This window comes from Stegostoma tigrinum, chromosome 5 (genome assembly GCF_030684315.1).
Source record: "Stegostoma tigrinum isolate sSteTig4 chromosome 5, sSteTig4.hap1, whole genome shotgun sequence".
Lineage (NCBI taxonomy): Eukaryota > Metazoa > Chordata > Chondrichthyes > Orectolobiformes > Stegostomatidae > Stegostoma > Stegostoma tigrinum.
Window position 1 is genome coordinate 111,733,565 of NC_081358.1, and position 12,294 is coordinate 111,745,858.

At 40.1% G+C, this 12,294-nt stretch overlaps 1 protein-coding gene across 3 annotated transcripts in view; it reads left to right on the forward strand.

Annotated features, from left to right (window-relative positions):
* Positions 1 to 12,294, forward strand: part of LOC125451742 (focal adhesion kinase 1) — a 481,699-nt gene that overhangs the window by 76,710 nt on the left and 392,695 nt on the right. The window contains exon 2 of one of the 3 annotated variants that reach the window (XM_059646207.1): positions 4,478 to 4,577. The exons of 1 other annotated variant lie outside the window; for it this stretch is intronic. Coding sequence is in view for 1 of the 2 variants with exons in the window: in XM_059646200.1 (XP_059502183.1) it covers positions 9,570 to 9,612 (43 nt within the window). In the remaining variant the exon portion in view is untranslated. Of the gene's footprint in view, positions 1 to 4,477; positions 4,578 to 9,425; positions 9,613 to 12,294 lie in introns of those variants that run through there. One more of the 3 variants, XM_059646200.1, reaches the window with a different exon arrangement.

Sequence of the window (12,294 nt, forward strand, 5' to 3'; positions counted from 1 at the left end):
TTGATCATAATATTTTAAGTGACATTGTGCTATAGGTTTGTTTGAGCATAGCCTGAACAATTTAAGTATTCAATTTGTAATTCTTGCCACAAGTTCCATGTGTAATAATACAATAGCTTGCTTGACATGTTTTTATTGTTTATGGAAAATAAATTTAAAGTGAAATCGTTGGCCACAGTGAACGAACATTCACTCAATTTAACACTGCCCACATGCACCTCCTACTGGCTGTTTATGTTTTATTACTTGCAGATGAACATTAGTCACTTCTCTCCTAAGTGAGCTTGGAAGAAGGGAAACAAAAAAAAATCTATTGAAAAGGTTTGTTTTACAGGAAAAAAAAGTACTGCTTCTTGAGCCAAGAAATTGAAAATGCTTATCGTAACAAGTTGCTTTTTACACTTTTGGATAACATTGATAATCCTAGAATTAGAATCCCTAACAGTATGGAAACAAGCTATTTGGCCCAACAAGTCCACACTGTCCCTCTGAAGAGCACCCCATTCAGACCCATTCCCTACCCTTGATTTCCCATGTCTAACCCACCTAACCTAAATATCCCTGGGCATGATGGGCAATCCACCTGCCCTGCACATCTTTGAATTGTGGGAGGAAACCAGAACACCCAGAGGAAACCCACACAGACACAGGGAGAATGTGCAAACTCCACACACACAGTCAGAGGCTGGAATCAAACCTGGGTCCTTGGCACTGTGAGGCAGCAGTGCTAACCACTGAGCTACTGTGCCATGACATAGAAATGTTTCAGGGATGAAACCTAAACAGCAAAACTGGAACTTGAGTATTGGTATCAATGTAACATGGACATTACCCAGTGACTAATGTCACATGTACAAAGTGTTTCATACAGGAAAACTCAGTGCCTTATTTCCTTATTCTTGTACTTTTACACTCTTGGATTAAAAGGCAACAGGTCATTTACCTTCCTAATTACTGGCTGTACCTGCATGTTAATTTAGGTGTTTTGTAGGGAGGGAGGGAAAATAAAATGTAGAAAAGTTTGAAGACAGTAAATTGTAGGAGTAGTAGAATGCCATTCAAGTCACTGAGTTTGCTCCACTATTCAGTTAAATGGAATTTGATAACCCTCGACACCACTTTCCCGCCTTTCCTAAAACTTTCAATTCCTTTACTGATTTAAAAAAAACTGTCCATCTCACTATGTTCTATTCTTCCAGCAAAGTGAGTAACCTCTTTTTCACAACATACTCCATCTACCACCAGAATTCATTTTTCTCATTTAACAATATGTGCCAGTCATCAAACATCTATCCATTTTAGTGGGTAGGTAACAGAGGAAGTTCAATACAGAAACTGAGATGATGTTGGTCATAAAAACACCAAAAGACAATAAAAATAGGAATACAAATGTGCACAGATCATTTCAGGCTTGCTTAACAGGTGGTCAGAACAGTGAACTAAGTTTATCCTCAGTTTTATTAAGTGTAAGGGCAAGGACGTGTTGAACTTGTACAAAAAAAATGTGCTAGATCTCAGGTGGTGAACTGTGTAAAATTACCACCTTTATTGGCAAGATGTGAATGCTTTGAAGAGAGCGCAGGGTGATTTACCAGAATGATTCTGGGGAAGAGAATTTTCAGTTCAGAGGATGGATTGAAGTTGGGGCTGTTCTGTATGGAGAAAAGCAGGCTGAGAGGAGACTTGATTGAGCTTTTCAAAATCATGAGCAGGCTGGACAGATTAGAGAGAGCCTGTTTCTGCTTGTAAAAGGGGAAAAAAAACGAGGGCATAGATTTGAACTGATGTGCAAACAAAGCAAGGGTAATGAGGAAAATAACATCAATTATGGTATGGAACACTCTGCCTGGAATTTTTATTAAATTCATTCATGGGATGTGGGCATCACTGGCTAGGCCAGCATTTATTTGCCCATCCCTAATTGCCAAGGATAATTAAGAGCCAACCACATTGCTGTGGGTCTGGTGTCGTATGTAGGCCAGACCAGTAAAGATGGCAGCTTCCCTCCCTAAAGGACATCACTGAACCGGGTGGGTTTTTCCTATATTGACAATGGATTCATGATAATCATTAGATTCCTAATCCCAGGTTTATTTTTTAACTGAATTCAAATTCCACCACTTGTGGCAGGATTTGAACCCAGGTCTCCGGAACATTACTTGGGTCTTCGGATTAATAGTCCAGGGATAAGACCACTAAGCCGTTACCTCCTCAGATTCAATTGAGGCTTTCTAGAGAGCATTAGAGAGTGCTTTCCAAAACAAAGTGTACAGTGCTATGTGGAAAAAGGCAGGAGATGGACCCTGTGATAGAGCAGCGCAGGCACACTGGGCCAAAACAATGGGTTTTACATTGAATTCACAGCAAGGGTGTTTCAGAAACAGGAGAGATGAGCTGGGCAGTCTGTCTTCAAGTAGATGTTTTTGTTCAGTTAAAAACAAACCTCCACTGTAAATCTCCAAGTAAAACACTAGCTCCCTTTGTAGTCATAAAGCTCAAGTAGTTGACCTCAGCAAACAAATCTGGCAGTTAGCTGAAATCCTAAAGTTTCTTTAACATGCCTTATTTATTTAAAAAAAAAAGTCCTTTCATTGACCTTTTAAAACAAAGTGTAGGTGTTGCCACAGAATTTGAAATAAATTAGTTCTCATTAATCCTTCAAAACTCAGGTCCTCAAATAAATTGAATATGAAGCCTTCACAACAGGTGTTGCATACTTAGAATTCACTGTGACTGTAAGAATCTGCAGACAACCAGTGCATTCATTCTAAGATATGGCAGCAGGCTCATGATATTTGTTGGCTTAGTCCCTTTAATTCCCCCATTTATATTTCTTGCCTAATATTACACTCAAAGTTCCTCAATGGACACTTGGTTCCCTACCATTTTATTTTCCCCCTGACTGTGAAGTAAGGTATCAAGGTATTTAACATTTTATCCATTTCCTTGTTCCTCATTATGACTTATGTCTCACCCTCCGATCTGCATTTACTTTTGCTATACTTTCCTTCCCCATAAATACAAATGCATAATCCTTAAATATCTTCACTTAGCCATCCTAAATCTCCTCTTAGCTATTGGCAGATCACTCTACCCACAAAGGTTTTATTTAATACATGGCCCATCAAAAAAAGTTGATAGACTGAAAGACAGTATTTGTCAGATTTCTAAAATCAATCTCGTCAACTTACTTGATTTTTCCATATTTTGTACGGTTAGAATGTGCTTCAATATTTGCTCAGGGTGAAATTCTTTTGTCGTTTGAAAAGGCATGTCAGGGCAGGGTTTAGAGGGATATGGGGCCAAATGCTGGTGAATAGGGCTAGATTAATTTCGGGAATCTGTTTGGCATGGACAAGTTGAACCAAAGGGTATGTTTCTGTGTTGTATATCTGATTCTTTAGTTTTTCTCAGTAGAGCCTCATTCCTCCTAACTATTTTGCTTATCCCCTTTATATGTTGTGCCAACTGGATCCACCCCCTTCACTCAAAGGGTTAAAGGAGAAGTCTTTAACCCTGATAGTGGACATGTGATACAACTTTCTAAACGCAAGTATTGGCTGTAGAAAATGGCATTGATCCGAAAACAATAATTGTTACTACTATTCCCACATTTTGGTTTTCATTCCTTCTATTTGAATAACCACCTGTACAAAAGATGTAGTAGGCTATTAGTTCAACCTGCAGTTTTTGCCTCATTTTGAGTAGGCACCAAGAACCTTGTATCTGGTGATTAAGGTCAGAAGTTAGTTTAACTTGTCCTTCCCTTGAGACCCTGTACTCAACTGATTTGCAGTAACACCTTACTGCCTGTGATAACTGACAAGAGCTGTACTACACCATAACACGAAGGTTGTGACGGATTCTCCAAGATTAAAAAAAGTGTCCAGGTAACTTAATTTTCTGGAATCTCTGCTCATCAGGCGCCAGCTCTGTAGCTGAATGTGCATTTTAAAGGAGCTTTAATTCAAGGAATTAGTGCAGGTGTGTTTGTGCAAAATTATACCGCTTTCAAACCAGCAATTCACCTGCATTGCCATAGCTAACATCTTATTAATTAGAACACAAGAACAGAGCTAGGTGCAGTAGTAGACAACTTGGCCCCTAAAGGCCGCTTGGCCATTTTACATAGTAATGGCTGATCTCATTTCAGCCCCAACCCCAACCCCACCCCCACTTTCTTACCTGCTTTTTATCACTCTTTACCCCATTACTGATTAATAATCTGCCTAGCCCCTCAAATTTACTCAATATTCCAACATCCACCACTCAGGTAGTTAATTCCAGAAATTCACAACCCTTTTGAGAAGGAGATTTTCCTTTATAGTTTTAGGAGAAGGGATAGTAGACTTAAAACTAATGACCACTCAGGCTAGATTACCCACCATGATGAAACATTGTCTCTGCATCTACTTTGTCAGTCACCTTTAGCGTCTTAACCCTCAGTTAAATGGCTCTCATTTCTACTCCCCTCCAGAGAATAGGCCTAGAGTACTCAACCTCTTTTCATAAGGCAAACCCTTCCCTGGAAGAAGTGCATTGAGCCTCCGAGCTACTTCCAAGACATCTTTCCTCAGGTAAGGGACCCAAATCATATGCACTAATCACTAATGTCTTGTACAATTGCAGCACCACTTCCCTACTTTTACACCCTAGAAAAATTGCAAAATTCCATTTGCCTTGCTTTCTACCTACTGTACCTGCCTACTAGTTATTCCCCACAATTTGTGGAGGAGAACACCCAGATCTGTCTGCACCAAAACACTGAAATTTCCCTCCATTTAGATCATGTTACCATTCTATTCTTGACCAGAATGGATAGCCTTTTCTTTTATCCACATTATACTTCATTTGCCAGATTTTGGGCCATTCACCTAACCTGTCCATATCCATTTGTAAACTTTTTTCTTTTTTGCAGCCTACTTTCCAATCTTTTAAAGTGTCATCTGCAAGTTCGACATTGTCAATTCTTTGAACTCCATGTTCAAGTCACTGTAGATTGTAAGTAGTTTGGGCCTGGGGACCAAGCCCTGTAGCACCCTGCTAGTTAGGTCTTGCCAACCAGAAGAAAAAGACCCACTTACTGCACATCTGCTTTCTGTTAGCTATTTCTCCTATTCAAGCTAATAATTTTACACAAGGTAACGTTAAGTAAGGCAGTATTAATCTTTGGTGCAGCATCTAATCAAATACCTTCTTGAAGGCCCAGATATACCACATCCAGAATCCCCATTGTCTACCTTGCTGGAGTTCTTCACTTCTGTAGCAAGCAAACTAGTCAAATGTGATGTATTGTGCTATGCAAACATAAAACTGTACTGACTGAGCTGACTTTCCAAATCTGTTATTACTTCCTTACATGATTGACTGACTGTGACAGTTTCCTGATAGCACGTTAAACTATCAAGAGCAGGTTACAAGCTTGTAAGCCTGCAATGAGTAACTTGCCTTTGTCTCCTTTTGAGTGCCTCTCCAGCATCTGCAAGGCACAAATCAAGAATATGAGAATACTCCCCACTTGTGTGGTTCACTGTGATTCAAAAAAACACTTCAGAACTTGACGTTATTCAGGACAAAGGAGCCCACTTGATTGTCACCTCTCCATGACAATGTACAGTGGCAGTAACGTATGCTATGTGCACATCCTTCTTTGACAACACTACTCTAGCCCATGATGTCACCTACTTAAAAGGACAAAGGCAGCAGATGGAACATCAACTGCAAATTCCCCTCCAAACTACACTGTATTCTCACTTGAAACTGTATTGTTGTCCCTTCATTTTTGGTCAAAATCCTGGAACTCCCTCCCTAGAGGCACTCTTGCAGTTCAAGAACATGGCTCAGCATTGCCTTTTTATGTGCAGTTAGGGACGGGCAAGAGAAGAACTACAGGAGGCATATCTCGGATTTGAGAGTCTGAACTACCGACTTGGAACCCTGCAGAAGCAGTCGGCTGCTTCTGAGGCTCGAATTAGGGAGCTGGAAGAGATGCTGGCTAATGACCATAATAAATATCGCAAGATGTTGGAGGCAAGAGACTGGCAAATGGCTGACCTGAGGGATGCTGTGGAGGAGCAGTTGCAGGAATATGAAGACCTCCTTGATGTCAAACTGGATCTTGACATGGAAATTCAAGCCCACTGTAAACTCCTGGAATGCGAGCAAGAGAGATTGAAGCCGTCTCCAAGTCCTTCCTCTCGCATAAGTGTCCTGTGCTACATCCAGCAGTGGGTCACACCTCCCCAGCCAAGAGTAAGCATGTAGAAATAGAGGAACTTCATGAAAGCAGCAGTCATATACAGCAGACTTACACTAGCAGTGGTTCGATTAAGTATTGAGCCAACTGATCTTGAGGGAAAAGTTTGTTTGTCTCAGTAATAAATCTGAGAAGGATCAGCCACTGGGTGGCTGGAGACTGAAGAGGCAAATTGAAGATGGGGAAGAAATGGCCTACAAATTCACTCCCAAGAACACTCTGAAGGCTGGACAAGAAGTCAAAATCTGGATGCTGGTAAAGCCCATAGTCCTCCTACTGACCTTTTGTGGAAAGTCATAGCTGGGGCACTAGTGATGAGATTAAGACTGTCATTGTCAGCGCTGATGGAGAGGAAGTTGCAGTAAGAAATCTCTGAAAAACTTAGTGAAGATGTGGAGGAAGAAGCTGAATTTGGAGAGGAAGACCTTTTCCACCAACGGGGTGACCCAAGGACCACTTCTTGACAATGTGTAGTCATGTGATCAGAGATTTACTACCCTTCATCCAGGAGAAAACTCCATTTTATCCAGAGCCACTAGGAAATACTTTTGTACACTGCTTTTCTTTAATGTTTCGAAACCATTCTAGTCTAGTACTTTAATGACCGGTTTTACAAATTATAACAACGGAGTTCTGAAGGGGTATTTTTAACATTTTTCTTTGGCAAAACATTTATTCAAATGTGATATTTAAAAACTGAGGTTGCTAAACTTTTACATGGGGGTGGGAAATAGATGAATATTTTTAGTCATATGACCTTGAGTACAGATTTGGGTTCATACATCTGGGATCTAACCACGGAACTGCATCACAGACTGTATTAATCAGAATTTGGTTATTCTGCAGTTTTTCAAACCCAAAGCATTGTAAAAACTCCACCAAATTGGTGTTAACCTAGTACCCAGACAAAGTGAACATTGTTAGGAATATAAAACTCCTTCAAAACTGTGGCTGGAGTATTCTGTACTCCACTGCAGAATTCTCAGGCCTTTGACAGAAATCATGCTAAAAAGATTTCTACTGTGATCCTGCCCATTTATTTGGCTGTTCTGTATAAATACTGTCGTACTAAAACTGGTATATGTGATCTATAAGAAATTGTAATATGGAGTGTGAACTGCTGAAATCTCTGAATAATCAATGATCTGGAAATGAGCCTAGATATTATTTATTAATTGGGTGAATTGTGATCATATGCAGTTATTAAATGGGCAACAAATACTAGTCATATACCTAGAATGAAGTAGAAAGAACATTCTACAAATAACAAAGGCAAAAAGCAGCACTCTTTCTTTCTCTTTTTTTACTAAATTGCTACTCGAGATGAAAGATAGCAGCAGGGCAAGACGCTCCAATGAGAGTTCATCTGCTCACAAGTTCCATTTCCTTCTTTTTCTGTCTGTCCCATTTGCAGTACTTACTTTTATTCCACTCCCACCCCATCCGACCCATCCAACTGTTAACTTTTACCCCTACCTGTGGAAAGGAGTTGGATCGTGACCAGAGACCAAACAGATCCGAACATATGAATGTGCGGCAATGGATCCAGCATGGGCTGGAATGATGGCGGCAGATGACCAAGAGCAGAGCGAGAGAACTGAGTCCCGCAGTGGAGCTGAAAGAGCGGGCTGTGGACCATGTCCCATGTTAGAGAGGACCAAGCAGGCAGGGGCGATTCCCGAAGTGGCAGTGGAGTGAGCCCTTGATAGAAAACAGCATGTGGTGGCAGCATGGCCTTGTGCCCTGGGGCCTGCAGACAAGGACCGGAACTTAAGTATTGATGGGCACTTATCATTCTGAACTTTTCACTGTTTTTGTGCTAATTTATATTCTTTTTTTTATTCTGTAACCGCACCTTTTCATTTATTCCACATTTTGTATCTAGGCACTTGTACCCAAGATGGTGCCATTTAAAGGCAGCCATTGTAGAAACTTTTGACTGTATTCCTGTACTGGAGTACATGTGACAGTAAAGGATATTCTGATTCTGTGCCAAGCTCCCAAAATTCTGTGATGTACTCCATTTATAACCTTGGAATGAAGCTATTAACTGTAGAGTTGATGGAAGATGCTGGGACGTCACAAAGTGTATAAATTTACAGAGCAATTTTGGACTTTCTTCACTACTAAGTATGTGTGGTATGTTTCACTGTTGTAAGAAAGGTGATATCGTTGTCGTAGCATCAACAGTAGAATGTATCTTCCATCTTGATTAATGTACAAGGTTGGTTCCTAGTGGTAGAAAATTCCAATTGAAATTTTGCCATTGCTTGCATGTAGAGTTTTTCTGTTGTATTAGTGTGATGAATGAATGTCAAATTTTTATATATATGAGAACTGAAATGCAATAATTGGCCCACAGTATTTGCATTATTACTGTACATTTACACATTTCACCATGAGGTAATGTGCTGTGATATTTTGACAAATTAGTCTTTTGAGGCCAGTGCAAGCTTTGTTTGAAATTTGTCCATGGTGTAATTTTCAATGCGCTACAATGCCTGAAAGGCTGTTGATGCAGGGCTCAGCTGGTGCATGATTACGTAGACCCCTGGGATGTGTAGGGCGGAGGGAAAGTTACAAAAATCATGAACCATAAACAGTGAAGTGATGACAGCATGCTATGACTTTGAAAGAAGATCTAGATAAAAGGTGCTACAAGATACTAATAATAAAATATACCATTTTCAAGTCTACACTGTCTTATCAGGCTACTTATATTCCAGGGATTACCAAAAAATGTTCCCATTTTGTTTATGTTGTGAGTTTAAAATGTGAATTAGCAAAATATTTTCAGGCTTTAAAAGTATTGTTTGTAGCAGCAGTTAACTGCAAATTAATTGTTTTGAAATATATTGAGATAAAGTTTGTAAATTCTATTTTGGAGAATTAAATCTATTGCATTAGCAATGCTAAGAACATAAGTGCAGCCAAATCAAAAACTGAAAATGTATTTTAATCTGGAGAATTGAGCTAGTCATTACCAACACAACTGCTTAATTTTATACAGTAGATTAAATTATAAGCATCCTATCCATCTGCGAGACAACATTGCTGAGTCGTCTGGTGGTTGTGTACTGCAGTGATTGATGTATATTGTTTCTGATGTGCAGCTTTTGGGTGCTGTGCCACAACAAAAGACTCACGTCAGCGTATGGCATAGTGCAGACTAGTCGGTGTTTTAATGCAGGGCTAGAGCCATTTTCTCCTCTTCTGTGTTCATTTAAATCATGTGCTTCTGGTTAGCTGAAATTTTGAATCGTATATTCTAGAAATCACGTTACATTATAGTCAGGCAAGCTGCTTTGTTTATATGGAAGATTTTCTGAACTGGAAGCTGAATATTAAATATTATGGTGAGTTAAGTCCTTGTGCTTTCTGCTTACATTGTTAGATCAACTTCAGTTTATGGAGGCAAATGTGGCAAATTTCTATTGGTATTTTTTAAAACTCCTTTGTTTGCAACTGTTTGCTAAATAACTGTGAAGCAGATTTTACTGCCAGATCAAATTATTACTAATCATAAAAATGTATTTTGTGATTTTTAACATAATTGAATGATTTTGAAAAATCTAGGAGAATGCCATGTCTTAGTGACTGTAAAAGGGACATGAATTTTTGGTAGCTAGATTTTGTTATTTGAAAATTGAAATGTGAAATGGCTTGTAAAATGGTTGATGCCTTGTCTGTGTGAGGGATATGCCAACAATGCGTCTGGAATGATGAAGCAGTAAATTAGGCTGGTTAATTTGAAGACGAGAGAATGTGTGAATTATGAAGTATATCTGAATATCATCTTATGTAGTTGAAGACTAATGGTGTTTTCTCAAACTTGACCAAATGCTACCTCTTTCTGTGTTTTTCTCTACCAATTGGATCTGGGGTAATATTAAAAATTTGCAAACCAAACCTGCCTAAATTTGAAATTTGCAATATCTTCAACATGTAAAAAGTAAAAGTTAGGAAGAGGCATAACTTAGAACAGAAATTATTTTATGTTACAAATTCTTTGATTGTACACATTAAAGTCTAACATGTCTCTTAGAGCTAATTTTTGTATCTTTCTGTGATCAGGAATTTTTTTTGGGGATTAACCATGGGAATGTTTGCTAGTCATTGATTAGTTTAATGTTTCAATGCTTCATTAAAGTTTTACACACTTAGAGGATATCAATATCCTTCCATATGCAAGCATTCAGAAAAATGTGGACCTACTTACTGAGGCCATCTTGTGTTTCTGAAAGTTCAAACCCAAATGATCAACATAATGATCTGGGGTGGATTCAGTAACTTTTGAAATAGTTCATGAAATTCAAAATCCCAATTTATTTGTTAATAGTCACAAGATTCCACCATTTGAAACACAAATTTTACTGCACAAGATAACAAAACAAATGCCAGCTATGTAGAATCAGACAGCACAGAAACAGACCCTTCGGTTCAACCAGCCCATGCCAACCATAATCTCAAACTAAACTTGTCCCACCTGCGCGTGCTTGGCCCATTTCCCTCCAAACATGTCTTATTCATTTCCTTATCCAAATGTCATTTAAACATTGTAACTGTACCTGCATCCTCCACTTCCGCTAGAAGTTCATTCCACATGCAAACCACTCCTTTTTTTAAAAAAAAAGTTGCTCCTCAAGTCGTCTTTAACATCTTTCTCCTCTCACCTTAAAAACGTGCCCCCAGTCTTAAAATCCTCCACCCTAGGAAAAAGATCCTTGCCATTTACCACATATACATATATATATATATATATATATATATATATATGTATATAGCCCTTGTGATTTTGTAAACATCTATAAGGTCATCCTTCAACCTCCTGTGCTCAGTTTTTTAAAAAAAGTCCCAGCCTATCGAGTCTCTCCTTAGAACACAAACCTTCTATTCCTGGCAACACCCTAGTAAATCTTTTCTGAACAGAGGTAATGGGAACTGCAGATGCTGGAGAATCCAAGATAACAAAGTGTGAAGCTGGATGAACACAGCAGGCCAAGCAGCATCTCAGGGGCACAAAAGCTGATGTTTCGGGCTTAGACCCTTCATCAGAGAGGGGGATGGGGAAAAGGTTCTGAAATAAATAGGGAGAGAGGGGGAGGCGGACCGAAGGTAGAGAGGAGAGTATAGGTAGGGAGGGGATAGGTCAGTCCGGGGAGGACAGACAGGTCAAGGAGACGGGATGAGCTTGGTAGGTGGGAAATGGAGGTGCGGCTTGAGGTGGGAGGAGGGGATAGGTGAGAGGAAGAACAGGTTAGGGAGGCGGGGACGAGCTGGGCTGGTTTTGTGAAGCAGTGCGGGGAGGGGACGAGCTGAGCTGGTTTTGGGATGCAGTGGGGGAGGGGGAGATTTTGAAGCTTGTGAAGTCCACATTGAAATCTTTTCTGAATCCTGTTTAGCTTAATAATATCCTTCCTAAAGCAGTGTGACCAGAACTGGAGAGAGATTGGCAACTGCAGATGCTGGAGAATCTGAGATAACAAAGTGTAGACTTGAATGAACACAGCAGGCCAAGCAGCATTTTAGGAGCATAAAAGCTGACGTTTTTGGCCTAGGCCCTTCAGCAGAAAAGGGGGAGGGGAGGGGGAGGGGGAGAGGGAGAGGGAGAGGGTTCCGAAACAAATAAAGGAGGAGGTGGATCGAAGTTGGATAGAGGAGAAGATAGATGGAGAGGAGACAGACAATTTAAAGGGGCGGGGATGGAGCCAGTGGAGGTGGGGAGGGGATCGGTCAGTCTGGGGAGGAATGACAGGCCATGGGGGCGGGGTGAGGTTAGTAGGAAGGAAATGGGGGTGTGGCTTGAGGTGGGAGGAGGCGATAGCTGAGAGGAAGAACAGGTTAGGGAGGTGGGGACGAGCTGGGCTGATTTTGGGATGTAGTTGGGGGAGGGGAGATTTTGAAGCTTGTGAAATCCATATTGATTTCAGAAGAGAGAAATGTGACTTTTTTTTTCTAACCTGAGACCTCAGTGAAAATTAAAAGCTAGACTAATGCCTGCAGGAGAACTTCAAATTCATTAGTGTGTTGCCAAAGGC